The following is an 18,727-nucleotide window of genomic DNA, read 5'->3' on the forward strand; positions in this document are numbered from 1 at the left end:
ACCATTTTGAGGACCCAGAAGTCCTTGGTTATCTGATGCCATGTTTGTAAGAAGGCCCCCCACTGGAACAGAAGGGCAAGGATTGCCCGGAGGGATCAAAAACTGGGCCCAGGTTTGGGTTGGGCCTGTTGCATGGTTTTAGGCTGTCAGAGTTCATGTTCTTGAGAGCTGGCCAGAAACAGTTGCTGACTCTGGGCTGGAAGAGGCAGTGGACGGTACTGTTGAAAAGATCAGGACATCTGTGGAAGTATGGTTGTTCATAAGCGAATGAGCGTCTTAAAGTAGAAGGCTGACTGGGAGCCGCCGAGCGAGATTAGACCACAACATTGTGCTTTTTTTTTTTTTTTATCTGAGACCCAGTTTCTCTGAGCTTTTGGCCAAATAGGTTCTCTCTTACTCAAGGGAGATCCACCAATATATCTTGTGTGCATCTTCATGTATGCTGCAAGATCTAAGTCTCGCCATGCATCAAGCACTATTTAAGGCTGAGGAGACGCGTGAAACAAAGTCAAATGATTCACAGACAGAATGGAGAAGGTGACGGATACATTCTTCCACATTCAAAATGTTTAGGGAAAATAACTACCAGCATCTGCAACTTGCAGAAAAGGCTTTAGCTTCTGAATGCAGTCATGAAGATATTGCACCATAATGAATTGGTGAATGGAGATGCGAGCGGTAGAGTGAATTGTCTTTTTCATCTTTTTCACAGCAGATTTGACAGATGTAGTGTAACAGCAGGCCAGTCATGCGATAGCTCCATAACTGGCCTACTCATCCCCAGCTGCTACACCGACAGAGATACTGTCTACCCTCTGCATCAGATAAAGGCCCCATGGTGGGAATAGTAGCACACCGCCGACTGATGACATCCGCGCAGCTGGACATTTAAACGCCAGTCATGCTGTCCATCAATGCCCCCAGCAACAGGTGCTTCTGCTCCTTGCCCAGCCCTGTTCCAATCATGCCTTGTCTCATTCTAGCCTGGTCTTCTGCCTTATCCCAGCCTGCCTGGTTCCTGCCCGCCTCGTCTGTCTCGTATGTCTTCTGACTGACCTCCCTGTTCTGACCTCGGCTTGGATTCTGACTACACTTCTTGATCTCCTCCTGATCTAACCTCAGCCTAGACTTAACTACCACTCATTCATCCACTGCTTTTCCTGACCTTGGCCTACTACCTGCCACTGCTTGCCAGCTCACTATGAGACCCCCCCCAACTTAAGCCCTGCCAGCCTCTGAAACCCAACCTGTGGGGAACGGGGCTGGTATAGATGAAGCCAGACCTCGTCCCCATAACAGTGTTTTCATCTGATAGGCTGCGTCAATCACGCCACAGCTAAGGGCTCACACATCGTGACATACAGACTGGTGAGGCAGTTGGACAATGCCAAATCCCGGAGAGTTGTTTCCCACATTTGCATTTATAATATGTGAGTATGTTGTGGACTGGAAGGTCCACTGGTTCTGATGGGGTGTCCAAAATTTGAAGTAGACCAAGGACTTCTGAGCGGGGTTCCTTGTCTTTATGCACATGGATGCCTACTATCGTCCCCATCTTTTCTACAAACTTGGAATGTGTCAGGTCTTCCGGGGGTGAGGTGCAGTCAGGAGGATCTGGAAGTGGGTCAGAAGGTACACCTATAGAGCCTTCTTCTGATGCTAAATGGCATAAGCTCATTTATCAGGGACCCCAATGACAAGAAGTTTTTCTAGTTGCCCCTAAAGTTATATGCCCTGGTCAACCTCCTCTGACAAACTGGACTCTGCTGCAAGAGAGTGGTACGATGAACACCACCACATTAAGGGTTGATGATGTGCTCAGCCTGAGAGGCAAGATTGGGACTCCACTCTGAAGAATTGCTGCAGTAATGTTAGAGAGGAGAGGCTGGATAGTTCCTTCTATCTCTTTGGTCAAAGAGGTAAAGACATTTCTCACGAAATCTGCAATTTGGTTGAACACCTGAAGTTTCCTCTTATCTGGTGTGTAGAGGTGGAATATCCTCTTCAGAGGCAATAACAGTTTCCTGCATCTGGATAGGAAGTTTAGTGGAAGTAAGTGGTACTATGGAACATAACAGATCTGGCACTTCTAAATGAAAACCCTCTGCCAGTAATCTGGATGGAGTGAGGGCTCTTATTAATGGAGGGGACAGAGGTAACATGACTCCTTCTGCAAATGACCTAAGATGAGCTGCATAAGCTGTGTAGGTAGTACAACTTGATGTCCTGAGTCTTTGGCCCGACGCGTTGATAGCTTCCATGGCATGGAATGCTCGGCACTTTGGAAGAATGTGGCTTGGATTTCTTCGAAGGATCTTTGGCTAGCTGTGTCAACGAAGCCAATGCGGAGCAAGGATTTTGCATGCATCAACTGCATCAGGATTACGCCATGTTCTTGCGCTGTACATCGTGTGTCAGAGGACCTGATATACCGTATGGCCAGTACATTGATGTCTTGAGGTGCATTGAAGAAGCACAGAGCCCATGTACCATGGGCTTCAGTGCGTCATGCATTGAGTGCACCACTGGAAAGAGCACTGGGGATCCTGAAGCACAGTGCTTCGATGCATTGTGCGTGCTGACATGCCTTGCACAGATGGCACAGATGGTCACTTTGGCAGTGCCAGTGCACCAAACTGAGTATCTGCTTTTTTTCAATGCAGGCTCCAACATTCCAACAACTGATGCCATTTCTTCGATGCAGGGCAGCTTGCAGTACCTGACCTCGTAGCTTCAGCCTGAGCCGATGGGGGGGAAGCTTTTCCCAGCAAAGCAGATGATGCTGTACTGTGGAAAGAGGATCTGCTGAGACTCCAGAGAGATTTATGCAACTTCTCAGTTCTAATCGCCCTGGAATATTAGGTGCGGAAGATCTCTGTCCAAAGGTGTAACAAGGTATCGATAATAGAGTTATTGGCCGTCAATGACGGACATTACCTTGCCCCAGATGCAGTTTTTGTATCCAATCAGCGTCCCCCTTTTTCTTGTGGTTCGACATGTTGAGGAGACAGGGTCTTCAGAAATTTTTTTTTTTTTTTTTGTGCAGCATTAAAAATTGCTGTCCTGGGTGCTGCAGAGGCAGCAAGGCAACTATTAATGAAGAAAAGAATCAAATTTAATAAGTTTTAAGAAGTTGAAGAAAATTTTGAAAGGAAAACCTGAGTGCACAGTCATGCTTGTGCTCTGACAAAAAAATGACAGACCCACGAGGTAACTCCTGCAGATGCTCAGTAGAGCTCAAAGCTCTACCAGCTTGGAGAGATAAGTTTGTATGGTGCCATCAGATGACGTCACCCACATGTGATGGCTAATTCAGCCTGCTTATTGATGGAAAAAATAATCAGAAACAAACTCCTAAAATAAAAATCAGAACTCACTGCACCCCAGCATATAGCAATCCCATAATTTGCTACTGGGAATATAAAAATATAATTGTGCTCCCTGTCTTTTCCTACTAAGGAGTACAACCACCACAATTGTGGCTCTCCTTAAAAGAATCTCTTGTTTAATTCCCAATTAGAAAAGCAAGCTTGCACTAAAATAAATATAAAATATACTAGTTTCACATAAACGATTGATCGTTTTTATGTGTTTGATCCTAATCCCTTGTATTTAAGATTTATGTTTAAAATGATCTATATAATGAGATATTTAAAATGAGTTATATCCCAGTTCTTCATTCCTTGTTCTCTGTAAGACACACGTTTAAGTCATTTCAATGTTGTATGTAAACCGAAGTGATTAGTAACATTGTTACCAGAACCTCGGTATATAAAAGTGTTAAATAAATAAATAATAAATAAAGGCTAGTAAAATCATTACTGTGATTTTGAAAGAATAATCTAGCTTAGCAATCATGAACAAGGTTTTTCATTGGTCCTTGGACTCCAAGGAAAATGAAGCACAGCTGGAATCTGATATGAACGTTATCAGTACTTACATTTTGTCTTGGCCAGCACCCACTCTCAATGTCAATCTCGGGATGACAGGTGACGGTGCTGGAACAACTGGCTCCACTTTTATCTGTTTAGGGAAACACAAATCATATTTGGTACATGTTTTCAGCAGAAAGAACAGCTTTCTGGGTAAATCCTTCTCTCCTGTTCCTTGTAGTCCCACCCCCTGTTTGATGTACTTTCTACCTTCAGTTCGGATGTAAACTGGTATGATGTAACCACTAATACCGGCACAGAAAATAAATAAATAAACAATCATTCTTAATATGCATGCACACGAAAGGATAGGTAAGTTTTTATTTAATTGAAGATGTAAAGGTTTGCATCACTCCTCCTACTCTGTTATATAGCATGGCATGACAGCATCAGGACAAGTGGTTTGAGAGCATGTCAGGGCTCATTTGTTTATTTATTTATTTTTAACTTTTATATACCGACATTCCTGTGTAAAATACAAATCACACCGGTTTACAATAAAGCATAACTTCGCCTGTGAGCGTTACAGAGAACTGCATTAGGCTGCAGTGTTTATTTATTTGTCGAGTTTTAGATACCGTCATTCGGTATCGCCATCACAACGGTTTACAAGTTTCGATCGGTATAGGACAATTTACATAAGTGGAGCATGGATAGTACCTTTTTAAAGGGCTAACAAAAGTGATGATGTAGTATAATATCAGCTTTTGAGACTGCCTCTTCTTCAGATGTCAGATACTTGGCATATTTCCTTCTGTGGAATTTCCTTTCCAGAAATTGCAAGCAATGAAATATTTGTACAGAAGATGCTCTATTTCAAAACTGCAAGCAAATTGTCTCACAAAAATCTTGGTTCTTTTATTACTGCACTTCTGCTCATAAATTTAAAAATCAAGCTCATTCGGTTTTCTTGGTCTGAATTTAATTTGCTTTTCATAGCACTTTAAAATTATTAACTGGAGAACACAGAAGACGCTGCTGGAAAATAAAGTGTTTATAGCTGTCATGGGCAAGGGGATGTGACACATTCTCAACCACCACCTGAATGCTCTTGCTTCAGAAGACAAGGGCAGAATAAATAACCCACCGTTTTGTGCTCTCTCAAAACAAAAATTAAATTGAGCTGCTACTGGGTTAAAACGAGAGCCTGCCACTTGAAGGAATAGCCAGGAGAACTGCATTTAGATTATTAAAGCTTCCAAAATCACCGAAGGGGGTAAAGTTCAGCAATATAAGACTCCTTTATAGCCAAGTAAAATACATCGTCAGTGGATTTGCCCAGTTTTATATATAAGCAATACTTCTTTCACCTGAACTAATACTAGTAGTCATATAAGCCCCTTCTGGCCACAGGCTATAATCTTCAAGGATTTAGCTTCTTTGCCACACACCTCAGGGCACCAACTGATAAAGCTTAACTCTTCATTTTTTCCAGGACACCAGCAGAGCAGCCTTGCAAAAAATGAAAAATCGCTCAAGATTTAAAGGGGAAACTTCTTTTTAAAATCCTGACTTGTAGCAAAAAGGTAGAATTAAAAAAAACAAAACAAACGTATAGATCAAGAATCAGTTTACATTTGAATTCAATCTAGGGATTCTTTCAAGCATTTTAGCTTTAAATTGTATTCTTTGTCAGGGACCTTTTGCCAAGATAATGGGCAGGTTTGTCAATTTAATCAGCTCATGATTTTTTATTTTTTTTTGCTGTTGAATTCTTTTAAAAATATCACAATAGCATATCTGAAGCAGCTTACAATTCCTTTGTATATATATTTCAAGTAATAATGGCATAGTTTCTCATGGGTGCTCCAAGTGAGGCGTGGAATACTGAAGTGCATGGGGCTCTGCCACATTTGGAACACACACACACACGCACGCACACACACACGCGCGCACACACACGCACACACACACACACGCGCGCACACACACGTGCGCGCACACGCGCACGCACACACACGCGCACACACACACACGCGCACACACACACACGCGCACACACAAGTAAGGCCAAGATGAGTGTGCCTTTCATATTAAAACCCTGCAATTTAATAAAATAAAATAAAACTACACAAAGCTACAAGTTTGCCTTCTCATTTAAAGTTTTTCCCTATTTGGTGACACGATTTAGTCATTTTCATTGGGCAATACCACAAAAAATAACCCTTGCCAGGAACAAATGATATCAGCAAATGATTACACTGCATTGGAAAAGCAAATTATTATTATTATTGTAGAGTTTTATATACCGTATTCGGTATTGCTATCACAACGGTTTACAATTCTAATATTTTGTTAACATGGTTAGCGATTTTTCATAGGAAGTACATTCTAATGCTACATTTTTTTAAAGGTAACAAAGGTCTAAATATAGAACAACAATTATTAGGGAATAGTAGGAAATACAGTATAACGTTAAATAGTTAAGGGTAACCAAGTTATCAGTATATAGCAAGGAAAAGCCAATATTTCAACCAATGGAATAAAGGCAGGGGTTTCCAACCTTTCAGGGAACACAGACCCCTTTTTCAGCTTCCAAAAATTGCATGGACCTCCACACTTTTCATTTTTGCTTGCCAAAACAAAAGAAATAATGAAAGGCACTCCAGAATAGTTTGTAATGTAGAAAAAGTTGATCTAATTTCCAGATCTATTTAAAAACTGCCCTGGAAATTGAAGGCTGAGACCATGCTGCCTTCTAATCCAGCTGCAAGGAGGAGAAGGAACAAGTGGCAGCCCCGGTATCTCCAGACTTGCGATCTAATTTTCAAAGGGCTGCCTGCGGAGTTTCCTTTTAAAAACTCGGGCTGGCTAAGGAAAGCTGATTCTGCAAACCTTTCGTCTGCTTGGAAGCAGGTGCAAAGGACGTGCATGAAGGCGTGCACGAAGATTTCAGAATTAAATCTCTGCATGTACTTTCCCTCAGCCAGCCTCCCACAGGGGAGTAGCAATTTTCAAATTTGACATGGATAAAAAGGTGCTAAGCTTACCCTCCCTGAAAACTACCCCCCTTTTAGCCTACGTTTATACTTTGTTATTTGCTTTTATGAATCTTACAGATACAGAAAATGATAGACCCCAATTAATTTAGAATTTAGAAGATGCAAACCAATAGCCCGCTTTTCAAAGGGAAGAAGAACATAAGAACATGCCATGCTGGGTCAGACCAAGGGTCCATCGAGCCCAGCATCCTCTTTCCAACAGAGGCCAATCCAGGCCATAAGAACCTGGCAAAAATCACATTTCCTGGTTTTGAACCAAGGACTGCACGGTTCAATACAAGCATGTTGTGCATTGAGCCACAGGATGGCTGATGAGATCTCCATGTCTGTCTGTGTGCCCTCTAAATAACTTGTGTGTTTAATGTCCTATCCACACATGGCTATGTTCTTGTTCTCCCTTCTCCTTGATGGCCATCTTTCCCTTCTGTATCCCTCCTCTCCCCACCTCTGCCCAGCATGATTCCTGGAGGTCCTCTCCTCCTCCTCCTATCCATGCTCACTCCCCTTAACCAGGTCAATCACAGATTCCTGTCTCCATCTTCATCATTCATTTCTTCATTCCTTCTTTCCCCTCATACTGTCAAGCTCAATCTCATTTCCTCCCTTTGAGCCATTCTCTCCTCACCTTTTTGGTGCAGCTCTCCTCGCTCTGTCAGGCCAGTGGCGCAGAGCAGGTGGCAGTAGTGGGAAATGTTTCTCACCGCTGTGATAACGGAGCTTTCCTCTGTTTTCTCAGTATCCAGCACAAACTGCAAAGGTTCCGACAGCCACAATTGCCATCCTCAACATCTTCGGACCAACTTACCATACGGGCAGTTTCTAAGATTGAGGCGATTGTGCTCTGATGTATTTGAGTACAAATTGAAAGCACAAGAGATGATGAGAAGCTTTCAGCAGAGAGGAGATCCTCTACATATTATTAGAAAAGCTTATAAACGTGCCCGTTGGGTGAATAGGGATCTGCTTTTTACCCCTTCAACTCAACAGAATGATTCGGACAGAACAATGTGTGTTTTGCCTTTTTCTCCATATATTTATAGAGTACAAAATGCCATTAAGAAGTATTGGTATAATGTAAGATTACATAGTGTGCTACATGAGCTGCCTAGGTTTGCCTTGAAACGAGGTAGGAACCTGAGAGATAAGATCATTCATTCTGATTTTGCTGATGAATATCGAGACAACCATCTAATATTTTGTCTAACAAGGGACATTATGCTTGTAAAAGGTGTACTGTATGGGGCAGATTTTCAAAGGGATATGCGCATACCCCCTGAAAACCTACCTCAAACCCCCCCTGTGTGCGCAAGTCCCGGGGCTTTGCAAAGGGGGCGTGTCAGGTGGGCGGTACGAATTTCGGGGCAGGGCTGGAGGCATGATGGGGGCGTGACGCTGGCCCGGGGGCATGGTCGAGGCCTCCGAACCAGCCCCCGGGTCAGGTGATGGTGCGCCAGCAGCCCGCTGGCGCATGCAGATTTATACCTGCTTTCAGCAGGCGTAAATCTGCCAACAAAGGTAGGGGGGGGGGGGTCGGTTAGGTAGGGGAAGGTGAGGGGAGGTGGAAGGAAAGTTCCCTCCGAGGCTGCTCCGATTTCGGAGCGGCCTCGGAGGGAACAGGCAACGCGCGCCGGGCTCGGAGCGCGCAGGTTGCACAAATGTGCACCCCCTTGCGCGCGCCGACCCCGGATTTTATAAGATACGCGCGTAGAGCGTACTTTTGTTCGCGCCTGGTGCACGAACAAAAGTACACGCGCGCATAAATTTATAAAATCTACCCCATGTGCACAATCATTTGAGGGAGAGATATTGCCATTTTTTGCAAATGGTAAATTTAGATTGCAAGCTTTGACGAATTGTGAATCAAAAGGCGTGGTGTATGGGTTGTGGTGTCCTTGCCCTATGTTGTATGTTGGTAAGACCAAACGGAGTCTCAAGACCCGAATGATTGAGCATAGGAGCGCTATAGTAAGAAATTGATCGGAGGCACCTTTAGTACAGCACTGCCTACAAAAGCAGCGTACATTTGATGATTTGAAGTTTGCGGTGATTGAGAAACCAAATCCATATAACCGTGGTGGTGACTTCGATAATTATCTCCTACAGAGGGAGCAGAAATGGATTTATTTTTTCAATACAGTGTATTCAAAAGGATTAAATAAAGAGATTGACTGGTCAGTTTTTTAATTAAAAGTTTGATTAATTTATTGAGAACTGACAATGATGTTTGAGTGAATGGTTACATCGTGCGGGAATGACTGTGGGTTCTATAATCGCGGTGGATGATGGGTTATGTAGTTTATTGAGAAGGAGTTTATCTATTGTTTCCGGTGACATAGATTGGGAATGGAATTTAAACCTGGATTGATGAGTCTGTATAGATAACTGAGACACCGAGGCGCCATGTTGTAATCTCATAAGAGACGCTGAATGTCGTCCGGGTGAGTTTGCTGTACTCTTGTTTTGAGTTTTTTGGAATTTATTGTAGGAAGAACTTTGTATTTGGAGAATAGGTGACCTGCAGGTTGTTTTTGAGATCATTAATGGAGGTGAGTGGAAGTGGGATGTGTTGTGAAAAGTTGTTTTGATGGTAATCATTTGGATAATTTCCCTAGTGAATGTTGTGCGTTGAATTTTATCAAGTCTTTTATTTTAGGATTTGAGAATATTTTGCCTATATTGAATAAGAGAATTCCCCTGAAGAAGACTGTTTTTCAGTTGAAACATGAGTCATGTTGGGAGTAAATTTGAGAATTCCAGTCCAGTTTTCTAAGTGATCAACATTTGGGCTAAGTATTCATTTTTAAATATTTAGTAGTTTTGGATATTTTGCAACAAAAGATGCGTTAATAAAATAATAGTCTACAAAGTGATTTAAAGCAAGTGACAATAAATGATTACCGGTATATAAGAATTGCTCTAAGGTTGAAAACTGCCTGCGGCCCATTGCGTGGCGAGAGACAGCAGATTATAAGTATTGGGGCATGTGCCAGTGATATTGTCACTTGCTGGGTTAGGTTTATTGGTAAATTTGGATTATATTCTATTTCCCTCTCTTTCTGCTGTTGTAAAGTGATTGATACGAGAGGTGGTTGCTTCTGTTTGTGTGATAATGTAAAAGTAGGAAATTGTCCATTTAACAAAAGGTCAGATTACGGACTACTCTGTCAATGGGAGTAAGAATTTTGTATGTCTGTTATGATTAGCATATGCAAATTTAAAGACTATAAATTCAGATTCATTCACAGAAAAAAATACAGTAAAATGCATGAAAAAGAAACTTAGAAAAAAGAGCACAGCATCTAAACGAGGAAAACCTTGGATAAATCGGTCCCATTTTGGGGGAGAAATGTTTCTAATGCTGGGAAACTTCACAATCAATCATTGACTTTTCTGATTTTAAAATTGGCTTCTTCAAACGGCTGGGGAATGGGATTCCAATTTTATATTTTTCACTTCTGCCATTCTTATTGTATTACATCCTAAAGACTTGTTTTGCTTTTTAAAAGAGAAATACATTCTTACATTCGACCCAAAAAACCCTACTCTTGAAACTTTTGTATAATGATTCAGTAAAAGCGAAGCTGCTTCCCTGTAACGGGAGGTCGCTATAGACATCAGGATAAATTGGCTACCCACGCGGGTGACATTATCCAATGGCACCCAGAGAGACAGTAGCTTTCTCAGAGCTCAGAAAACTCTGGAAAAGCTTTCCGAGCACAAACAGGGATTCTTATGCAGCCTATCCCTGTGCCGTTACTCTATAGGGGAGGCAGAAGGGGATTGTGTGGCTGGTTTATCCTCATTACAGGTATGCAACTTCACTTTCTCCGTTGACAAACAGGATCAAATCAGCCATGAGTGGGAACTTCCAAGCTGAAGGTTGCGCAATTCACATGGGGAGGATGCTTATATAAAGCATATAATTTTCCTTGGACCATAGCTGGACACCTTACTAAACTTCATGCTTTGGGAGGGGAGCTAGGGAGGGGGTAAATGTTTCACACTACTGTCAATTGTTGATCCACTCATTACTTAGCTTTCAGGCACCCCCCTCAATATACTTTGTTTTATAAAATATTTCAACTATACTCATAATGCAGCTTCTCTCATTCAAGTTTGCTCTCTACCACAATTAAAGCCTAACACACCCACCTTCATACTTTCCAATAAACACACAGCCTCCTCTCTCTTACACACATACACTCCCAAACACACATGCACACTCCCGAACACAAAGCCTCCTTTCTCAGACACATATACTCCCACACAGCTTCCTCTCTCAGACACAGGTGATGTGCTCTCATAAGAACATTTAGCACATTTAAAACAAATGGGAGAAAATTATTTTCCACTCAACGCACAATTAAGCTCTGGAATTTGTTGCCAGAGGATGTGGTTAGTGCAGTTAGTATAGCTGGGTTTAAAAAAAGGTTTGGATAAGTTCTTGGAGGAGAAGTCCATTAACTGCTATTAATCAAGCTGACTATGGGAATGGTCTCTGCTACTTCTGGCATCAGTAGCATGGGATCTTCTTGGTGTTTGGGTACTTGCCAGGTTCTTGTGGCCTGGTTTGGCCTCAGTTGGAAAAAGGATGCTAGGTTTGATGAACCCTTGATTTAACCCAGCATGGCAATTTCTTATGTTCTTATGACTATAATTGCTTGAAGTACCATGGTCTGTTAGTTACCAGAAAGGCCAGATATTGAATCATATGAAAGGTCAGCAGAACAGGAAAAAAAAGTGAATTGAGGTACACACATAGGATAGCCTGAGCCAGAGTTCCTGCACATGCTCAGAAAGCTTTTCCAGATTTTCCTGACCTCTAAAGAATTACTCTGTCTCAGCATTGTCAGATACCATCACCCACATATGAGGCTTATTCATCTTGCTTGTCGATGGAGTACATGATTTGTAGCTATGAGGAAAAGCTTTAATAAATTAGATCGCATACACGGTCACATAAAATGGTGTACGTAAATTTAAGTAATGAAGTTCATGGCAGTCAGCAGGAGCACTGAAAGGTAAGGCATTGTTAGGACACAAGGCATGGATTAGTAACTAGGAGAATGCCAACTCCTAACTCAATCACCACCACTGGCACTACTTGCATAATTCATATTATACTTGATGTCCTAAATGCATGCACGCGCACACAGTGCCAGCAAGCCTGCATGAAGGGTCGTCATCCCTGGCAAAACAAACTGGCTTCCTCCTTCTTACTTTTTTTACAACCCCTTCCTCCCTCCTTTGCTTATTTTTCCTCCTTTCTGAGATGTGAAATTCCCAGGTGCCAGGTCACCATGGTGAGTGGAATTTCTGGTCTGGCAAATGGCATCTCCAGGCACGGTGGCAGCGCTGAGGGACCAACGACAGCACAATTTCTGAGTCTGTAACGGTGATTAATTCAATCCATATCTGCAGCTGTTCTGCTTCCACAACTCACAATGTGCACTTCCTCTTCAAACAGGAAGCACATGCCAGGAGAATGAGGAGCAGATGCAAAGGCCAAAAGTGGCAATTTCCTGTCCCCAGCCTTCATCCACCTATGTAATTTCAGGAGGAGGGGAATAAAGCTGCTACGAACCTTCCCCTACAAGCCAACCCGGCACACAAATAACCCGGAATGCCTCAGACATTGTTAGAATCGGCAATTAGTTATTCAGAAGATATTCAGCACAAAATGTACAGACAGAATTATTATTATTTTACAAAGATCTCAGAGGATGGGGTGAAGGCAAGAACCTAGGGAGTGGTGAGAGAGTGACAGACCAGTGTGCTCGTTTAGCAACAAACTGTATACAATTGCTGTTATTTAGGGAGATAAAGTAATGAAAGGAGAAGAATGTCTCCCCCTACTCCTCCTGGAAAATAAACATTCATGACATTAAAACATTCCCGCGACAAATTTATCACAGCAGGTTATAGTGACTTTCATGGAAGAGTCCCGGTTTTGAACGTAAAAGTTAAGGCTTAGATTAGCAACTCCCCTTTCGGTCCAGCACAAGTTATTTGGATGTGATCTGGATACCACAGCTTCTTTGAAAAGATGGCATTTCGTTTGATTTCCTGAAAGGTCGTTAAGACCTGCAAAACCTGGCTGGGTGCGTGTGTTTGGGGAGGGAGGGGGAAGCAGCGAGAGCAATGTATCGGCTCAAATTAATCTGACATTGTTATTTATCTTACACATTCCTATGCATATCGATACACGTATCAGCAACAAATATTTTGTTATTTTATTCTGGGGTTTTTTTTTTTGCCTCCACAGCAACCCAGGATAGCATCCCAAATAATTTTAGGTCATCTGGCTGGGTGAAGACTAGAACAAAAGCTTCTTGCATGGATGAAATTTACAGTACTGTTCCCTGTGCAAGACTGGGCCACCCATAAAAAGGGAAATGTCCTTCCTTCCCCAGAGACCCGAGCAGATTCTTTCTGCAGTATTACAATATTAAAACAAATGCCAATACAAACGCTGTATTCCACTGTTATCTCGGTCTAAGACAATGGCGCAGTTACACAAGCTTAGCAAACCTCCTAACGGCGGAGAAAGGCAGAGACAAGAACATTTACGTTAACGCCAAACAGACAAATAAAACGGCATGTGCTTGCAACCTGACCTGTGGTTTGTAAGCTGCGTGCTCATCTATGCCACAACATGGCTCAATCAAATAACAATGGGGAGTTTCCTTCTATTGGGTTTCATCGGACTATTAAAATATGGGTATATTACCAAAATGCCTTGGCCTAAGCCATTAAAGCTTTTACCTATTCAATATCCAAAGCCATACTGTAAGGGTTAAAATTGTTTGCAGAGATGGAAAAATAATTAGTTTTAAAACTGATCTGCATACATTCTGGAAAATTGAAGACATTTTAAGAAATATTGAGCAGACTAATGAATACCATGCTTGGAAATTGTTCAGACCTTGCCTAGTTAATAGATATAGTTTATATTTGCTGTACGTTATTTGTATACTGTTAATTTTATGTTTAAATGCTGTTACCCACCAAGATCTATTGGATTGGCGGGACAAGTAATTTAAATAAATAATGTTACATGAAAGCATTAAGATAGATACATTTATTTATAAGCATTTGATATTCTGCCTTTTACCAAAGGTAAGCCCAAGGTAAATTACATAAAGTAATAAGGCACTGAGTACATAAGTAACGGTTATACAGTTGTATGCAAAAGTTCCGGCACCCCTCTTCAAACTGTATGTTTCAATGAATCTTTAGCTAAACAGAAGCAGTCAACCTAGACATGTACAAAATTACTATTTGATGATTTTCAGAGATTGCAAATAGAAAAGTACAATAGTTTGGACACCCTTCCAGTTGATTCATTACTGTTTACTTGAAAGTTGTTAATAAGGCCCAGAAAGTTGTTAATAAGTACCAGAAAGTTGATTGACTTGTTGGGCCTTCAATTAGCCATGTGATGACAATTCCACAGTTGGACAAAATACTGACACTTCTAATCTCCCAGATTGTGGTGATTGTTTTGTCTACTTTCAACAACCATGGGCTCCTCAAAGCAGCTGTCTGAGCATGTGAAAATGAAGATTGTGATTCACTTTTACAAAGCTGAGGAAAGCTATAAAAAATGTCTAAACAATTCCAGTAAGTCATTTCAACTGTCAGAAACACTATTAAGGAATGGAAGTCACTACAGTATCTTGTGTGGTTGCAGCTGAATAGTTCAATTTTCATTTACTCAATCCAAAGCACTTTGTTCCAAAAAATATCAGGCATAACAAACTTTTATTTTACATATTTTAGAAGATGGCTTTTGTGAGGAGGTCATGCAAAAGGTTTCCCTCTGACAATTCTCCATGCAGATAATTGTTGTATAAGTAACACTGTACTCCAGTATCAGCTAAACTTTTCAGCAGGTCAACTGCAGTGATCTGTGGATTCTGTTTTGCAGATATGAAGTTTTCAGCTAGTTCTATCAGAGATATTTTTGGTCTTCCAAATCTTGTCTTGACTTCAACAGTTCCATGTAGCTTCCATTTCTTAATGTTTCTGACAGTTGAAACTTCTAGCTGGAAGTATTTAGAGATTCTTTTACTAGTCTTTCCCCAAGACTAAGAGTGGATTATCATCTCCATTTTCAAATAACCTGACAGCTGGTGCTTAGAGGAGCCCATGGTTGTTGAAAGACAGAACAATCACAACCCGAGAGATTAGAATGCTCAGAGTATTTGTTCAACTGTGGAATTGCCTTCATGTGATTAAATGAAGGCCTTATGAGTCAATCAACCTTTTGTGCCTTATTAACAACTTGTTTAAAAAAAAAAAAGTAGCAATGAGGAATCAACCAGAAGGATGTCCAAACTTTTGCATATTCCATATTTACTGTTTTATTTTCAATCTTAAAATCAAATAGTAATTGTGCATTAAAAATTGCAGAAAGATGTGTTTAACTTGTATCATGCAGAGGTTATGTCACTTTCCATTCACTTAGAAATTCATTGAAACATATAATTCGATAAAGGGTGCCTACACTTTTGCACAAAACTGTATATAGATATGAAGTAGATAGTCTAAAATGTCTATTTTATATATGATGTGATTTCTTTTCTAGCCAATTAACTTAAATCTATTCAAAAGATTTTACATGGAAGTCATATGAATTCCATACACTTGTTCCTATGGATGAATTTCCAGAAACCAAACACAAAACTATGATAATAAAACATGAATTAGCAAAAGTCATTTCTAAAAAAAAATGTGTCCATCAGGAGAAGAGATGGCTGAGGGGGGATATGAGAGGTCTACAAAATCATGACGGGTAATACAAAGACTAGGGGGCACACTCCATGCGGTTAGCAAGTAGAATATTTAAAACAAATCAGAGAAAATTCTTTTATTCATAAGCTGCTATTAATTAATAGGGAATAGCCACTGCTTGTTGCTAGCATTAGCAGCATGGGATTTATTTAAATTTTGGATACTTGCCAGGTACTTGTGACTTGGATTGGCCACTGTTGGAGTCAGGATTCTGGGCTTGATAGACCCTTGGTCTGACCCAGTATGACATATCTTATGGTCTTATGCAATAGTTTTAATATTTAAGTAATACATGAAAAAACTTACATGGAAACAATACCAGACTATATTCACACACAGACACACATACATATATATAAAATATCTGTTGTATGAAAGAATCACATTGTTGGCCCTAAAGAGCTTCTCAAAGATATTTATTTCCAGTTTCCAGTCTAAAATCCATCCAGTCTTACCATCTGCAGAAATGGGAAGACTGGATGGGTTTTGTGGTCCATCAGCTATCATATTCTAGGTTTAAATGGTAAACTGTGAGGCAAGAGCATTTATTACTTTCAACGTAACATAGCTTAGTCATTCAGAGTCAAGAAAGTGCTAAATTTCGGAGGCAAAAACCCTCATCCAATCTAGGTAGTGACTACTAATGAGGGCAAAATATTTCATACTTTTGTGCTATAGCTAGAAAAAATGTTAGCAATTTTTAGGTAATTCTAATCACCTTTATGTTTCAATTAATTTTTTATTTTTTTGGGCTGGTAGTTTCCTCCTGATCTTTTAGGCTTCCATGAGTCTTCATTTGCAGCTACCCATGATATTTCCCCTATTTTATATCTCCCTTCCAAATGAATTACTACAGCGACAGTTCTTGGCCAGGGACCACAAATCATGCTCCCTCCCCCCCTCCCACGACGTCCCACCAGAACTAGGCTAATGTGGACTAACTCCGCCCATTAGGAGTTGCCACTGAGTAATAAGGAAACACTTCTATATCTCTGTTTATTTATATTCCGCCTTTTGGTACATCACAGCGGATTACATTCAGGTACTATAGGTATTTCCTATCCCCAGACGGCTCACAATCTTACCCCCTCATTTATCAAAACGCGCTAAGGCATTTTCGCATGCGATAAGGGCTTATCGCATGAGAAAAGCCCCGTTAACGCATGCGATAAGTCCTTAACACATGCGAAAATGCCTTTAATGCATGCGATAGAACCATATCGTATGGTGCGATGCAAATCCAAAAAAGAGGAGTTAGGGGCAGGAGTGGGCTGGGTTTACAAGTTTGTGAAGTCCTATCACACGGCTTTAACGCCAATTTTAGCTACAATGTTTTCAGTAGTGTTAAGCCATGCAATAGCTTACGTTATGGGGCGGTAAGGTGTTAGCGCATTTCCCGATGTCTCCTCAAAGGCCTCCTGGAGCACCAGCCTCGCCATGAGAGAGAGAGAGGGAGAGGGAGAGGGAGAGAGCAAGCCTAGCCATAATGCTCTCACGCTAGATTGGTATTTATATCCTTATGGGAGGCCCACCTAGTAACTCGAGGTGAGGTTTAGGTATTAGTGTAGGGGGTTAGGGGCCACTTTGACATTCAAAATGAGACGTACGAACATAACATCAAGCTAGGTTGAGAGAACCTTGCCCAAATCTCATCTTGGAGTGGGTTTCCTCACTCTGAAGGTCATCAAATCTTCACAAGAGACCACTGTTCTGTTCGTATGTCTCACTGAATGTCAAAGTGGCCCCTAACCCCCTACACTAATACCTAAACCACACCTCGAGTTACTAGCTGGGCCTCCCATAGGGATATAAATACCTATCTAGGGAGAGGGTATTATGGCTAGGCGCGCGCGCTCTCTCTCTCGTCTGAGCTCCCTGGGACCATTAAAACTGGTCCCCCAGTGGTTGTATTGATAAAACAAGGAGGTAGGCGATCTAAAAAAGCCGTTGGGGCAACACAATCGATAGATGCCAAGTAATGTCCGTTCAGAATCTTTATTTGGAGACTTGTTAATCCAATAAAAAAGCCCAACCCAGGCCGAGTTTCGCCCCCACACAGGGGCTGCCTAAAATTTCTCTTATGTATGTGTTATCTGGTACCATTAACTTTTTCAGAAAGTTTGGGGTGATATAACAGCAGCGTACCCGGTCTTCGTTTATATTTGAAAGTAGTTTGTTGCAAACAGAATTTTTGAACTCTGCGATACGTGCCAAAACTACAGTCACTCTAGGCCGAGGGTGTAGGGATCCTGGTTGCTTACAAGCAGTGCGCCGGTCTCCTTCTAAACGGAATAGCTCTCTCTCTCGTCTGAGCTCCTTGGGACCATTAAAACTGGTCCCCCAGTGGTTGTATGCAGGAAATACAACAGGTCTGGCACTTATCGCAAAGTGTGAAAAAGTTATCGCAATTTGCGCTAACTTAGCTCTTCGCATAGGTATTAACGCAAATTGCGATAAACTGTCTATTAGCATAAAACACACCCCTTTTGCTATCACATGCGATACGTATCACATTTTGATAAATCCAGGACTAAGTTTGTACTTGAGGGTTAAGTGACTTGACCAAGGTCAAAAGGAGTGGCAGTGGGATTTGAACTCAAGTTTCCCTGCTTCATAGTCTGTTGCTCTAACCGTTAGGCTACTATGAATCAATGTTACAGAACCTCTCCTGAATGTATGCTGTTGCTTACAGAATACCTGCTATAGGATTTACGCTATTCTCTGGTACAATGGCTGTAAATGTGAATACAGTGTAAGCTCTTTTGAAAATGAACTGTTGCTAAAACTTCTAGATTCTTTCCAGGCCCAAATTGTTCAAATTAACTAGTCAAGATGTATTTACCTATGGAAACCAATGCAATGGACCACACACTGCAATGCAAAAGGAGCCATAAAACCTTGCAGAAATGACACATATTATTATTTTTGCCACAAAATGCACTGGTGCATAGACAGGAACAAGCATGCTGTGTAGTTTACACCCCTACATAACCACTG

The 18,727-nt window shown here is 41.3% G+C and overlaps 1 protein-coding gene across 2 annotated transcripts in view; it reads right to left on the minus strand.

The window, feature by feature from the left end:
* TAF3 (TATA-box binding protein associated factor 3) overlaps positions 1-18,727 on the minus strand; it is a 251,788-nt gene that overhangs the window by 47,901 nt on the left and 185,160 nt on the right. For both annotated transcript variants that reach the window (XM_029615440.1, XM_029615441.1), the window contains one exon: positions 3,941-4,023. In XM_029615440.1, the coding sequence (XP_029471300.1) occupies positions 3,941-4,023 (83 nt within the window). The remainder of the gene's footprint in view (positions 1-3,940; positions 4,024-18,727) is intronic.

The sequence above is a fragment of the Rhinatrema bivittatum genome, chromosome 9, assembly GCF_901001135.1.
Source record: "Rhinatrema bivittatum chromosome 9, aRhiBiv1.1, whole genome shotgun sequence".
In the NCBI taxonomy this organism is placed as follows: Eukaryota; Metazoa; Chordata; class Amphibia; order Gymnophiona; family Rhinatrematidae; genus Rhinatrema; species Rhinatrema bivittatum.